Consider the following 16,065-nt stretch of genomic DNA (forward strand, 5'->3'; position numbering starts at 1 on the left):
GGCTGAGGACACACTGGACGGGGGAGATTCCAATCAGCCTACTGTACAACAAATTTATTTGACAGGATAAGGAAACCGGAGTACCCAAAGGAAATCCCCAAAACACGGAGAGAACCGTTAAACTCCATGCACACAGGTCAGAGATGGGAATTTAACCCTTGAGATGTTTCAGATATTTCTTTTCACCATTTAACTTAATCTAACTTTTCTTTCAAAAACTTTAAAGGCAAATCTCACATAGCTGGCTGTTTATTTTGTTTACATGCTAAGTAGGATGTTACATAATGAAGCCATCATGCAGAGTAGTAGATGCAGACACCCAGTGGATTACATTTATTCAGGTCAGTGCTATATTGTGAACACTGGGTGCTAGGTGGTTAATACACACTGAATGAAATGAATGGGAGTTCTTTAACGACCATGCACACTCTTACACATGCTTGATATCGATCCACATCAAATGTTTAGCAGTATTTTGCTACTTGGGCCCTTCATCACCTGATAATATCCAGAGAAACTCCGCACTAACGCTAACCTTTACTCTAATCCTACTTTTACTATTATAACCGTTTAATGGGAGACCAACACACACTTGAGTAGGATATGGATATGCTATTCATTGTAGAAGAGTTTTATTTTCATATTGAGGAAAAAGATTTTTGAGGAAAACTGGTCCTAGATAAGAGGAAATGACTTACTGAGCACAGAGGACAGACAAGCCCTGGCCTTCTAATAGAAACAACCATTTTTAATATTCCTGAATATTTCAGGTTCAAGTAACTGTGTTAAAATCCTAACCTATTAGAAAATAGTTCATGATGGATCACATGACTTTCAGTTAAGAATTATGTAAATTGTTTTAGCATATTTTACCATATGACATCTGTTGAGTATATGTTGTGTATATATTGTGTGCTTTTGTAATCTATTATGAAGTATAATAATTAAAATAAACAAATAAATAAATAAATAAATAAAATAAATAAAAAGTAATTAATTCAATAAAAATAAATAAATAAAATAAGCAACAACAACAATAATAATAATAATAATAATAATATATTATATTATTTATTCATTTATTCATTTACTTATTTATTTATTTCTTTTTTCAAATGATGACCCTCCTTCTTCCTTACACACTACTTTTTTGTGTAACATTGAGATATATGATGAACACATGATATGATGATATGTCTACCATATTATTATAATATATATCATATGATATACAGTGTTATATAGTAGCACATTTTTTTGCTAGATTTGAAAGAGAGTATTTGAGCTGATTGAATGAATGGGATCCTATGGCTATGGACCTCAACCATCTTTTTAGACAAACACTTTATCCCACTGATTGAACCTCTACTTAAGGCTAATGCATGCTTTAAGTACACAGAATCACATGGTTGTAATCTCCACATCACCAAATGGCTTTTAGCTGACTTTGTTAAGGTCAGATTTAAAACTGTGACTTAAAAAACGGAACTGCATTTGCTGTTTGAGATGAAACCAGTTCTTTTGTATATTTCTTGTCAGTTTAGCTCATGCCACAGTGTAGACTCGTACTTCAAAGTGGCTCAAACGTGACTTTATGTTTCGTAGAGTTTGTGCAGGACTGCATCATGTCGTCCTGACTGTGCTTGAGTAATTTGTGGCATCGACAGTGTGGGTCACTTTCAGACCTCCTGCTTCTGCCAAGCATGTTCAGATGAAATGTGTCCTTCTGAGTTATTCGACAGCTCTCTCTGAGCTGTGTGCTGGATCACTGGCAGGGTGCAGTGGCCTTAGCAAAAGCACAAACCAGCAAAGAATGATGAGACTTTCTCTCAAAACAGGTGACTGGGGATCAGCCAAGACAGTCAGAAACCACCAGTGCTGTCACAAGAGCTGTGCGGCGAGCCGCTGTTATTTTTTATTGTTGTAGAGGTTTTTTATTTATATTTGTGTCAGGATTAAATGGCTTTTTAGAAATAAACCTTTGCACTAAAGTAAATCAGTGAAACCTAACTGGGTAATCTACAGAAGGTAGTAAATGTCTTAATAAATTAATTTCTGGATAAAAACAGTAACTACAGGCACTTTATACCCATATCATTACGGCATGAAGTCTTTTGTTGGAAAATCCATTTACTTTGTAATGGTGCATCATTAATATTGTACATGCAGATTTGTGTTTGTGTTTACATTTGGTCATGTGGTTGTGAGATTAATAACTTGGATAGGCCTTTTCATTATTCCAGTGAAAGTCTCCAATTTATCATAGACTTACATTGTAGATGTCTATACACTACTACAGTTGCATTTATGTTTGAAAGTTAATTAAATGTTATTAATATATATTAAAAAATCCCTCGACATTTAAGTGTGCTGTTTCCGTGTTCATAGATAATATTTTACATATGGAGCAAATATCTATTATCAGATGTGCTTTCCAATATTTTCTTAACATTGTGCATTGTTCTTGTAATATTCCTTTGACCCTCAACACACACTGACTGACACTACTTTAAATTGATACAGACGGTGAGTGTAACATGAAAGGTCACTCATCTGGGATTCAGATTTGTTTTTAGTCTGCTAATCCCTCCATTTCCTGTTCTTTGTTATATTATTTAAACAGATCATTTCATGATATTGTTTCAAGCTTTAAAATGGAAGAACAGAACCCAATCTCATTCGTTCCCAAGTGGCAGGCTAAGCCGTGACTCTGTCAGGTTGTCAACTGGAGCAGCGTGTGTACTGTGATTGCTGCAACGGACCGACCTTCCAGAGTGCCGTTTGTCAGCTTGTTATAGAAAAGGCCAAGCTCTCTTGGTCCCTCGGTAATACCTAGTGGATTGTTTAGAGTCAGCCCTTTTGCCACAGGACTGGCCTCAATTTAAAGATCTTCGGCTGTTTGTTGGCCAAAGCTGGATCATGAGCACTTCATCTTTCAGTGTGGAGTTTTGAGCTTGACGTGTGCTACCGCTACTTGCTTTTTCATTACTGGGATTGATTTGTGTAATAAAAGCTGCATCCTAGAAAGAAAGGGTCTGACATTGACAATTCATAAGAATCCACTTTTGAGTCATCGGCATATTTTTAATAATAATAATTCTGTGGAAATGTTGCAACCTCACCGGTTCAGGGTTTCCGGTTAGATCTTGAGATCAAGCCTGAGTTACAGTACTGTCTCTCCTTATGCATTTTATCTCTCTCCTTTTGCATGTACTCCCAGTTTCCACATACATTTTCCCTGGGTTCTCTAGTTTTCTTGTATCTTCCAAAAATATTGTGGTAGTGGGATTGTCCATAGGTATAAGGATGTATGTGGCCGGTGCCCTGCAATGGACTGGCATCCCATTCCGAGGGTTAGGGATGTCAGGGTTTGTTCCTAAGGAACATGGTGTGCTCCCGAGATCCTGGGCTACACTGTGACCCTGACCAAGTTTTATAGCCATTTGGCCATTTTATCACATTATAAATAAAGACATATAATTTAATGCCTATAACTTTTCCTAGAACTGAACTTAACAGAAAACTCCATGAAACCTGTTTTTTTGGTGAACCTTCTCTCACCCCAGTTCTGCTTTCCCCTCCGAACCCACGTCACACTGGAAGTGCGATCGCATGCTTTCCGTCTGTCTGAATGCACAAGAGAGATGGACCAGTGCTGTTTAAAGAGCATTTAACTGTCCAGAGATTTAACCTTTTCACACAGCCCATGTTTAAAAAAAATGTCAATGTACAGGGTCTCTTTCCTCTGGGAGGCTTTAGTGAGCGCTTGAAGTGTTTCAGCTCAGCCTGCTCTTTAAAAGCTAAAGTGCTCTCAAATGCTAGTCTGTCTGCTCAAGTCTCTGTGTGTGAAATAGACAGAGACAAGAAAGATTAAGATAGATGATAAAAATATTGAGATGTACATTAACGTCTAGAGTTCTATGCATAGAAAATGACCCAATAAAAAAAAAAAAATGCAACTTATTTCACTCATAATTCTTTTAGTATGGTGTAATATATCACAAAAAGCTAATCTAATATTGATGAAAATAGAAATTGTATGACCTCTACAAACTATAAGCAATTCTTTTCTCATCTTTTTTTAAGCATCCCAGAAAATACCTTGAAATGTTACCTCTCGTAACATTGTGTCTTCCCGAGCCAACAACTGACTCAGTGATTCTGCCTACAGAAGCTCTGTGGGCTTAGCCTCAAGGTGACCCTCCCAACCTTCTGCTCACTACCTCTTGTGGAGCCAACTCTCATAAAAACGTCCACATTCCAAACATCGACCGTTCAAAATCCACCAAACTGACACAAATACGCATACAGTAAGAAAAACTCAGTGTCCAGGATTTGTGCATTAGGTGGAAGATGCAAGCAGAGATTTCCTTTCTTTAATGTGACAACAACAAAAACTTTATGGAGTCGAATAAGCATAAAATTAAACTGAAGATACAAAAAAAAAATCAGGCAAACTATGAACTAGGGTACAGAATGATATGTTAATACACAGGACCCACTGGGGTGGATGGAAAGTAAAGTATCTTTTCCTTTAGTAAACTAGATGAAGAAAGTTCAGGAAATCCAAGATTATCTATAAAAAACTCATAAACATCAAAACAAAGGTGGAATTTGGTCAATGGAGGAGGGATTTGAAAGATATTCTGCAGATAAATTCATTCAAATTCATGTAAAGTCCTAAAGTCCTTATGGAAAGTTTTCTACCCCAAAGATCCAGCCAATAAGAGCAGTGAAATTAGCATACAAATGAATAAATAAATGTGAAGATTTTTACATTCATATGAAATTTCCCCATGTTCTTGTTAGCCAGATATACAAATGTATTTGTTAGCCTTCCAGGATGCATTATCTTGTTATAGGCTCATTACAACTTTCTAACATTCGCCTACAACTGCATCTCTAACATACAGCAGCTCCTTTATAGAGGACTAGATGATGTTAATTATGTTTTCTGTAGAAAGCTTCATTAATTCTTTGATTTTGGAGGTATGTCAATAGTCACAGAACTTTTACATAGGAGGGTTTATACATTTGGGAACAAAATAACATCACTGTAGTTGAAATAATGGCTGGTGCTACCAAAAGGTCTGGTAGTTCGCCGGTGATCATTTCCAATCACAAAGATTTAACTTTTTTTTCCCAGAGGCCAAAGAATGGACTTTGCCTAGTTTTGGTTTTGTCCATGTTCAGTACTGAATGTCTTTGTCAGGTCACACTCCATGGTGGTGGTTAATTGCTTATGTGAAAGTAGATACCTAGGTCTTTGAGAATTTGTAGTTCTTCCTAAGTATATCTGTTTTGCCTAGCCAGATATAGGCAATCTGTGGATTTTGTTGGTCTTTTGGCTTCCCTGTTCGGGGTCACCACAGCGGATCATGTGGTCCGCATAACCCGGGCAGCTGTCTTTGTAGGATGACCTAATATGTAGGATGGTCCAGCCGCTGAACCACCAGGAGGCAACTAGAGCCAACATATTCATAGAAAAGATCATAAAAAGTAAATCAAACTCATTTCTAATCTGTGAGATGCCACAAGTGCTTCTTCTTAAGCCTGTGAAATATGAAGGTGTTCTCTTCAACTACTAAAATTCTGTGTAGGTTTATACTGATTGAAAAATTCGATCGCCAGTGTGCTGGTGAAAAGGGTTAACAAAAACTGAAAAATACTTTCTTCCTTGTCAACCAATCAATCAGTTTTATCTTGTTTATATTTGTTAAGAAAAATGTTTTTACTTTTAGAAACTTATAGTAGGAACAGAACTGTGACTAGTGTTGAGGCGACATGTAGGGGACACCACATGTAGGCCAGGTCAGGATTTAACCCAGTGACATACAGTAAGCTGACATTTTTATTTCCCCCTTAATGGTGCTACCATATTCCAATAAAAGTTGCACATTTCTGTGGTATTAATTGAACCCCATGTAATCCAAATAAAACTGTACTGTAAATATGTCACATAATATCCACCCATAAATCACCCCAAATTGTGGAGGCTTCCTAGATAAGTATGCCATTCTGCATCCCGGTTATTATCACTAATGTTTGTTTTGCCCTTTTCTGGCTTAAAGATTCAGTTGACAGTATGTACACTTGTGCCTTCTTGTCAGTACGAGTGAAGGAACGCAGCAACACAGCCTCCTGAACAATGACCTTTTTCCATGGATTAATAGGCTTTATACTGACAGCATTAATAAACAGTTTTGCTGCTTTCTGCATGCTTATGAGGGATCAGTCTGCATGCAAATAGCACTTCCCCCATCACTCATCTACTTTCATTCACTGGCAAACAAAAGCATGCATTGCTTAAAACCATGTTCGTTTTTTCCTTTCTTTCTATCTTTTATTCTTGCTTCATCTGAATATCTCTTCTAGCTGTCTATCTATTTTATTTTAGCACTGTTTGGCTTGTTTTTTTTTTTTTTTTTCTTTTTTCCCTTACTGACCCAGACCAGCATTTCTCAACTCTGTTAACCACAATCTTTTTTCCATACCCCTCTCTCTCTCTCTTTCTCTTTCTCTCTCTCTCTCTCTCTCTCGCTCTCTCTCTCTCTCTCTCTCTCGCTCTCTCTCTCTCTCTTTCTCTCTCTCTCTCTCTCTCTCTCTCTCTCTCTTTCTCTCTTTCTCTCTCTCTCTCTCTCTCTCTCTCTCTCTCTCTCTCTCTCTCTCTCTCTCTCTCTCTCTCTCTCTCTCTCTCTCTCTCTCTCTCGCTCTCTGTTTCTTTCTCCCATTCCCTTTCTCAGCAGGATGGGCTGATTATCTGTGTCTAAAGCAGGCTGTCTTATTCTGGTCAAGGTCAATTATGGCCACACATTCAAAGTGAAGCAAATCTATTGTGCGTAATATAGATATAGGAGGGTGGTTGGTTTGAGCCGAGAGGAAATGAACTGCCATGTCTCCTAAATGTTTTGATTTTTTTTCCCTCTCTATCTCTCGCCTCTTTCTCCCATACCCAATCTAGCTGCTGTCTTTTTTCCGTGCTCTTCAGTTACCGTGCATCGCCGTATAGTCCATAGCTGACCTGCACCATGCCAAGGTGATACACCTTCACAGCTAAAAGAAGCACCAACCAGTAGCTGCTTAATTCTTACACTCTTAGTAATTATCTTGTCATGTTCTTTTTCGAGGTGCTTCTCCGTCATGCCATTGTTTCCCACAATGACTCTAGAAATAGAGACAATAGCTTCTACCTATGTGTTTGAATGCATGAACAGTTTCTGTTCCTCTTCAAGAAAGAGAAGAGGGAAAAAAAAAAAAAATCACTTGCCTTCCAGGACCCTTTGAGTGTTACCATGGAAACCCAGTAGAAACGTACGTGCTGTTTTAAATAGTAGAAAATGAAGGGCTGTTAAAAGAGCATCAGTGAAAAGCAGAAAGTCTGCTTCTAACTAATAATGTTCCCACAGTGGATGGAGAGCAAGGTGAGGATAGCCCTGGCGCATGTCACCTGACTCATTTGTTGGCGCAAAATCAAACAGAGGCTCATAGCGAGCTGTTGGCAATGCCTAGCCGATTCCTGCACCGCCACCTCTGGCAGCCATTCACACACTCAGTGGAGTGATGTGCAGGAGTGTAGGAGGTGTATACTTGTCTCAGGGAAGCAATACCTCTATGTAGGATGTCTAAGAATGTCTCTGCTGGACCATGGCTTGCTCTTGACTCAACTCGCAGTCATTGTGTCACTTCAGTAAAACACAGGTTTGTGATATTCCAGATGTGCATTACGCTCAAAAAGGTTGTGTGAAATGTTCTGTGGATTATAAGTAAGATACTAACTACTGTATATATAGTTTTGAATCATTAATGATATGCTGTTTAGTCATTAAGATAATGCAATTGTCAAGTCTGCATTGAGTACATGCATTGAGTTGATGTTTTTTGTGGATTTGTCGTTTTTTTTTCTTAGAATTTAGAAAGACACGTTTCAATTCAAAGCTGCTTTTTATCATTGGCTTCAAAATATTTGTGACTTCTCAAAACATCCTCTGTTATAATAACTTGCAAGTGGAAAGCAAATCTGAAACATCGAAACCCTGCTGTCATTGGACTTAAACCGGGACAGCCAATCCTATAAGAGCAGCACAATGCATTTAATCATGCAGTTGAGGTTAAGTGCTTCAGTTTGTGTTCAAGTTAAACATCAGGGAAACATGTGATCTGATTAACTCTGACGATGGTATGCTTTTTGCTGTTAAACGAGCAGGAAAAAGCAGCATTGAAGAGATTATTGGAGAATAGCTTGACTGGTCCAAGCTTGACTCTTTACAAATGTGGTGAGCAGAAAAGCATCTCAGAATGCACAGCACAGCGAACCTTTAGGCAGATGGACTACAGCTACAGAAGACTGCATGCTCCTGTCAATCAAGGGCAGGAATCTGAAACCACAGTGGAACCTAATGCACTAACCCAAACTGAACAGCTGACGATTGGAAAAATCTTCTAGGTCACATTTTTCTAGATGTTTGCATGTTCTCTCTGTGCTTTGGGGTGTTTTCAGTGTACACCGGTTTCTCCATCCAGTCCAAAGACATGCGTTTGTCGCTTGATTGACATCTCTAAACTGTACGTAGTGTATGAATTTGTGTGAATGTTTGTGACTGTGCCCTGTGTTGTGTTTGTTACCTATTCAAGGTGTCACTTGCCTTGTACCTCTGGGATAGACTCCAGGTTCCCAGTAACTGTGGAGGATAAGCAGTTCAGAAAGATGTAATACATAATTGTATTGTATTGTGTTCAGATTGGGAGTGCGTACAATATGGATTTTAAGCTTTTTTCATTTCTTCTTTTACATTCAAATTCTCCCTGTGATGTAGTTGGATGGACGTTCTTCCAATCTTCATCTGTCCCATTCTGGTGTCCACTGTACTGTAGCCTCAGGTTCCAGTTTGTGAATGAATATGCAGTAGATATATTAAAATAAGTCAGTCACAGAGTTGAGCATTGAAATGGAAGTTTGTCATGACCATCCTTTCAGTTTCTGATATGTAAAACACTGTAATTAGTATTAATTGCTGGCTCTGTGTCAGGTTGTGCCATGCTGAAAATCTGGAGCCATCACATGATTTAAAAATGAGTGTTCAGCTTGCTCTATCCAAAAGCATCTAACTAATTACTGTTACCAGCCAGTGAGCAATATGTCTCACCTGATGAGCTGAATCTTTAATTACCTTTTTGATGTGACACAGACAGCCATGGATTTTGCTTGCTTTAAAATGTTGCTTGCTTTACTTTTCAACATAAGATATTTATGTAATTTATGGGATCATTGCATGCAGTAACAGCTTTAGTACAAATGCAGGCACTTCAGGGTGCCTCTATATATATTTCTCACATACAGTGAATGGAAGTGTTTCAAAGAACATTTGGATTTAGTGCTGAAACTGGAATATAGTGTATGATATGCATAACAAATAGTTTTAGATGTTACCACAGAACTCATGATGGCAGAAATGAAATCTTCTCTGGAGTCAGATGTCTCGGTGACATGCTCTGAGGAAACCTTAAGCCCATGGGTGTGGTGAGACATTGCAAGAGGATCCTTCATAAGATCAAGACTGTGGCAGAGATTGCGTTGCAGAGCTACACACTCCGGAGGGGTTTAACACAGAGTTGAAAAATGATACACCTGCATTATATGCTGCTTGAGGATGAACGCAGAGCTGGTGAAGTCAATGTAACCTCCCTTTAGTGTTTAATCAAGGGGACTGGAGAACCCTCCAAAACACATCCGAGTTCAACTCCCTTACATAATGCAATTTCTTCCCATTCAGTCAGCCATCACATCTCCCCAATGTGCCACTTAGTCCCTGCATCCTCTCCTCCCCGAAACTAAAGCTACTGGTTGTCTGAAGCTGACAGGGAACAATTTAACAAGAAGCAATAAACAGAGCTCACTGTGGGATTGTCTGCGTTTGAAAAGAAGATAAAAATAAGCAGGTGGGAATTTAGACATAGTTCTTCAACATGCTAGTTAATACAAACACTTTATAATAAAAGATTGTCCTGATCCTGATTCTGTAAGGTTTCATCTAAAGAAAGGAAAACAGGTAAAAGGGAAAGCCTGTGTGTTTTACTACACTGTTTTAAGCTTGGCACAAATTAAATATCAGTCGTGTCTTAACTGGCCGGTAATACAGAGTTATCGCTATATTAACCTGCCTCAATTATATCTGATTGGTTTTGGCACAGCATGGATTTGCTTTACAACTTTTATTCTGCATCAAGTCATGATGGATCTGGTCTTTAATCCAACAGGACCATTATTACCTCTTATTATATAACATTGTGGAATTTATTAGCATGTGTAAGTAAGCACACTTGTTTCAGTGCTGGCAACAAGCACAGTGTTTCCTGGATTTATGAAGTAACAGAGTTATTGAACTGACAGACGGAGCCAACAAACTTTAATCAATGCAATAAATTGCAAGGTAATGCAATATACGAGACACGCAGCATTCACCAATGACACAGAATAAAGAGCGATAGCCTGGTATTGAATATGAACGGCTTTATTAGGCATTGTTCAGAATTCAGCGCCGCTCATGAAGAACGATAGCATTGTCATTGTCTGTGGATTTTTTTTTTTAAATGTCTTATTACATCTTTGTTGTAGTATTCATGCCAATATAATACATCTAATAGGTAATATTATATATTTAGCAAGCTTAGAGCAATAAAATGTAAGAATCTGAGACAGTATTAAAGTCCATTTGAACAACCAGCAATCCATTTTAAATTTAGGTTAAACATGGAAACGACACATCTGTCGAAAAACCTACCGGTATTGGTGAACACATCTGTTTGGTGAAGCATCAAGCTTTTACACCACAGTTTATTTGTATCCTTCATGGGCAGATAAGACGGATGGTCATGGTGCTGAATCCCAAGAGATCTTGTGTTCTTTGAGCTTCTCCTGCTTGGAGAATTAAAGTTTTTAAAACGTTTTTAAAACGAAAATAAACATTTTTAAAACGAAAATAAATTGAAAACCAGGCATCTCAAAACCTGGCATCATCACCATGCCATAGCTGTTTTATTGAGTTTCTATATGTCAAAGTCACAGATCATCCAATCAACAGAAAATATTAACGATCTGTCTCTCTCTCTCTCTCTCTCTCTCTCTCTCTCTCTCTCTCTCTATCTCTCTTTCTCTCTCTCGCACTTTCACCTCTGTCTCTTACAGGAACTCTTTACAGCCGAATGCAAGTTCAAAGAGTCGGTGTTTGAGAACTACTATGTGATCTACTCGTCCATGTTGTACAGGCAGCAGGAGTCAGGGAGAGCCTGGTTTCTGGGTCTCAATAAAGAAGGCCAGGCAATGAAGGGCAACCGAGTGAAGAAAACCAAACCAGCTGCTCACTTCCTGCCCAAACCATTAGAAGGTAATGAGTGCCTCAGGTCCTTGTTGGTGATCACAGCTCCCCTCTGGTTTGCTTTGACTCCAGCAGTTTCATGAACATATTCAGCACTTTCAATACAGGTTTAGTATCTATACTATTCTGATATGTTGGAGATATGGAGCTTTTTATACCAAACCTTTCACTTAGAATTCAAATGTGAGTGGGTTATAGCTATTAGAAGGCAATAATAAATAAAATTTCCATCACTGTAACTATCATTGTTATGCACATTTTGAAAACCAGGACTCATGCATGTGATTTCTTTTTACAATTGAAGCTGTATGTATTATTGTATTCAAAATCAGTTCATATAAACCTGTTGCTAACTCAAAGGTCACATAAAGTATGCGTGCCAAGGACTATATTTGATAAAGTTAAGAAAAGAAAAGTACAGGAATCTTCTTATTCATACAGTTTTCTACTAGAATTCTGTACCCAATCCACAGGCATCGTCCCTCATGCTTGGACTGGCACATGATGTTTTGCTTCGTGCTTGAAATGTAGCTCGTAATGATGAGTGGCCTTTGAAATTTACAGCCATGGTTTGTGTGGAGCTGATAGGATTGTCCTGTCATTGTATGAGAAATGTCGACACTTTATTATGGCTCGGCAGACGAGACTCATGCCTCCCAGGCCACTTTCTCACATGCTGATATGTGTGCATTATATAGCCACAAATGCAGAAAGGCCACCTGTTTGCAGCCAGAGGCATGCAAGAGATCGGAGCTCTGCAGTGTCTCGGATTGAAACAAAGGCTTTTTGGTGCAGAGCTAAGCCGAGTTTCTGTTATATAAGAAGGAGAACTTATCCCGGGAGATCAGGCCCCCCTCTTTTCAGAAATGTGGCATTCTGTCTGGTGCCTGTCTGACAGGCTGCCTTAAACTCTGACAAAGTCACACAGGCTCTGTCAGACTTGGCCTAATGAACGCTCACTTCTCAACCGAGCATCTTTTCAAGCTTGTAAATGGAGAAGGGAGGAATTATGCTGGCCTTTTTGTTAGTTACAGGCTCATTATTTCACCTAGGCTATTGTTCACACTTCTCTCTCTCTGTATGTGTGTGTGTTTGTATGTATGTGTGTGTGCTCTGCTCCTGTAGTCGCAATGTACCGAGAGCCATCATTGCACGATGTGGGAGAGACTGTACCCAAAGCTGCACCTGCACCTCCCGCTAAAAGCACAAATGAGCCAGCCGTGATGAACGGAGGCAAGCCCGTCAGCAAGGAGGCTAGCAAACCCAGCACATAGCCCATCCTCGGCTCCTAGAGAGAACCATGCTCTCCTTCTCTCTTGTTCAGATATGGCCCAGATGAGCCCCTCTCCTCCTCTCCTCCTTTTTCTGCTCTCCTCTGACTTTTTCTTCATCCACTTGGCAAATCGATTGCAGAAGCGTGGCCAAGCGTAGCGACAAGGAGGATTCGACTGGATGAATCAGCTCAACCCGCACCATGGAATGCCCCAGCAGATATGGAATGCCTTTAGCCCCCTACTCAATCCCTCCATCCCTGCCTCCCTCCACCCCACCCCAACAGTTCCTCCACCACCCAGCCTGCACATACAATAACAAGACCCATTTTTCTGTGACTGTGACAATCCTTCGAGAGTGAGAACGAAGAGCGGAACGGTGGCCGTGGGCGCGTTGAACTGCGGCCATCTTTGTCCTGCTGATGGTCACCCGTGACTATTTTTTGAGCCCTGTAACAGAAGCATCTAATTCAGATCTATTTTCTATACACAGTGAACACCAGCTATGCTCTGGGGAAGTAAACTACTGACTGACTTGCAAGAAAACAGGACTGTTGTCCTCAAAATTTTTTTATAGAGTTTCTTCCTGTGTCTCCTGCTCAGTCCTTACTTTCTCTCTGTTTTGCTTTCTCTTTCATTGGTCAAACTCGCACTCTTTTCTCTTTGTCCAGTGCTAGAGAAAACCTTTGCAGGGGCTACATGTTTTTTTTTTTCTAACAACCCTGACATCCATTTATGTGAACACATTCAGCACACACACACACACGCACACACACGCACACACATGCACACACGCACACAGGACTGAGCTGCAGTGGTGGCTACCTTACAGGAAGTAATTCAGGAGGACTGGAGTCACCACAGAGCAAATTAGCTTAGGTTTCTCTTTCTTGATTCGTTGTTTAGAAAGAGACACTGGAAGCTGATTATTTACTTAGGAATGTTACCCTTAAATCCACAAACACACATTGCCCTCCTGCACTCAGAGCATGGACCTGAATGCATGGAGGCGCCTGATACCTATATAGTATGTGTTCACATATCTCATATCTTCACCAAGCCGGCATATAGAGGAAGCCAAATTCTATTTTTCTTTACTGATAGCTTAGAGCACACGCTCTAGGAACAATGTATAGGCCTTGTAGGCCTCAGGTCAAGGCACTCCCCTTGTGCTGAACTGTCAGCCAATCCTGGTGTTCACTTAACGGGCCTTTTTGTTCCACAAAAGCATGGGCAAGGTTAGTATTGTGTTCTATTCATGACATATGATGCAAATCAAGAAATGGCTTCACTGTATGACAAAAAAAAAAAATTAAAAAGCTTTAAAAATAGACATTTAATGATAATAATGACTAGCTATCATAATTAAATAAGGAGAGTTTTTTCCTAGCTCAGCATGCAGAGTCCAGTACTGCTCATATTGGCCTATCGTGTGCCTGTGATGACCTCTAACCCAGCATGCAAAAACATGTACCCAGTCTGTGCTGGGTTAAAGGTGCCTCATGCCCCCAAAACACACACACACACACACACACACACACACACACACACACACACACAACACACACACACCACAAACACACACTCACACACATACAAACACAGACACACACAGAGTGGCTTAGTCAATCTATAAACACTCGTCTCACTTTCTATTCTTTTGTAACGATCTTGATTGTGAATTTTACCAAAGTTTATCAATCCATCCGAGAATCCAGAAGGCAGCACTAAAACCTCACCCACTCTGTCCAGTTTTGCTTCTTTGCTCACTGTGACAAATATTCACCTTCACAATGGAATAAACTTTGCCTTTTTGAGTAAATCCTGGATGGGTGGGATTGTAGTCATTAGAGTATACAGTTCATCTGATTCTACACGTGGGGTACCTAGCAATTAATCACCTGCATGCTTTTCCTTAAGGACCAAAAAAATGGGAAAGGTACAATGGATCATTAGACTGTTTAAGTCAGCATTGAATTGAATGGGCATGTTATTCAAATGTTCTCTCATCTTACTTTCTCTCAATTGAAATCATAGCACTTTCAATTCGGAGTCCTCATTTACTCACGACTTTTAGCGAACGATCAAGGAGCTTCTAAATCTCTGATCAGATTTGATATTAAACCTGTCTTGCTTTAATGACTCTCGTATAGTTTAATGAATACGATTTAAAATGTTATTATGTAGACTGAAGCTGGGCTGCTAAATTGCAAATATATCCAAGGCTTCATTTGAAGACCTGTATTTTCTGGAATTTACTGGGATTATGAGCTACTTTCTATATTAGGATGTATCGAAGCACATTAGTTCGACTTACATATTTGTACAAAACTGTGTTGCTAGAATGAAATGCAGTGCCGTAGACAAAGGGAGTGTAAAGCGTATGAATGGTTCCAGTTGAGAGCTGCTGTCCGACTTCCACAACATTCACAACACACACACACTGATCATTCTTTCAGATGAACTCTACATGCTGGGCTAAGCTGCCCTTCAAACCAGTTGGCTAGTCCTATAAAGGATGAATATATTTTTGTAAATGACTGGTGAGTAAATGTACATCTGTCAGTCTGTTGGGTTTCTCGCTCTCTCTCTCTCGCTCTCTCTCTCTCTCTCCTCTGTGTTCTGTTCCATGCAGGTGATGTACTGTATGGTGATGTCTTTTCACTTTTCATCCTAAAAATCTCCCACATAACATGTTTTGTTCACTCTTTTCTTTCTCTTTGTTCCTATTTTCTCGGCAAAGTCCTTGTCATTTGTTCTGTTCCTGGGTTCCAGTCATTAGTGTCTACATGACTTCATCTTTTGCATGGGAAGAGGATGGCATTTAAGAAATGCATGTTGTAGGCTATGTGTACTGTATCAAGAAATGTTGGTATGTTCTGCTAATTTTACATATATGCAAAGAGTTTGTCTGCACTGTACAGTTTGTGTTTGTTGTATACACAGATACAACATATTGAATAAAATATTTATATAAAGGTGTACTGTAACGTCACTAAGAACCTTAATGCAATATTCTGTGCAGTATATTACTGCACTCAGCCTTTTTTGATGATCAAACTGTTGGCTAATAGTGAACATTGTGGGTCTTAATTCACTTATTTTCGTACTTCCTGGTCTTTTGTCCTATTATATACAATGTGTGAACATGCAAGCATGGGCATTTCTCTTTAAATGACCTGTCTACATATTACACCCAATTTCTAAGTGCAAAATTAATATATTTAACAGAGTTATGGCAGTTTATGTCAAAGTGGTTTATTGCAGAGCTTTATACAATTGCAGACATGCTGTTTTCTTTCTTATTCTCCTAGCAACATTTCACGGTAACTTATTTTCAGGGTTTTCAGTAACACTTCAGTATAGGAGGACACATATTACACAGGAAATTACAGCTGGCTATGTATAGAAATGAATAGAGC

The 16,065-nt window shown here is 39.3% G+C and overlaps 1 protein-coding gene across 2 annotated transcripts in view; it reads left to right on the forward strand.

The window, feature by feature from the left end:
• fgf14 (fibroblast growth factor 14) overlaps positions 1-15,770 on the forward strand; it is a 136,580-nt gene extending 120,810 nt beyond the window's left edge. For both annotated transcript variants that reach the window (XM_060876096.1, XM_060876095.1), the window contains exons 4-5: positions 11,183-11,381; positions 12,498-15,770. In XM_060876096.1, coding sequence (XP_060732079.1) covers positions 11,183-11,381; positions 12,498-12,646 — 348 coding nt within the window. In that variant the 3' untranslated portion in view covers positions 12,647-15,770. The remainder of the gene's footprint in view (positions 1-11,182; positions 11,382-12,497) is intronic.
• Positions 15,771-16,065: the final 295 nt, after the last annotated feature.

The sequence above is a fragment of the Tachysurus vachellii genome, chromosome 8 (assembly GCF_030014155.1).
Source record: "Tachysurus vachellii isolate PV-2020 chromosome 8, HZAU_Pvac_v1, whole genome shotgun sequence".
Taxonomy (NCBI): Eukaryota; Metazoa; Chordata; class Actinopteri; order Siluriformes; family Bagridae; genus Tachysurus; species Tachysurus vachellii.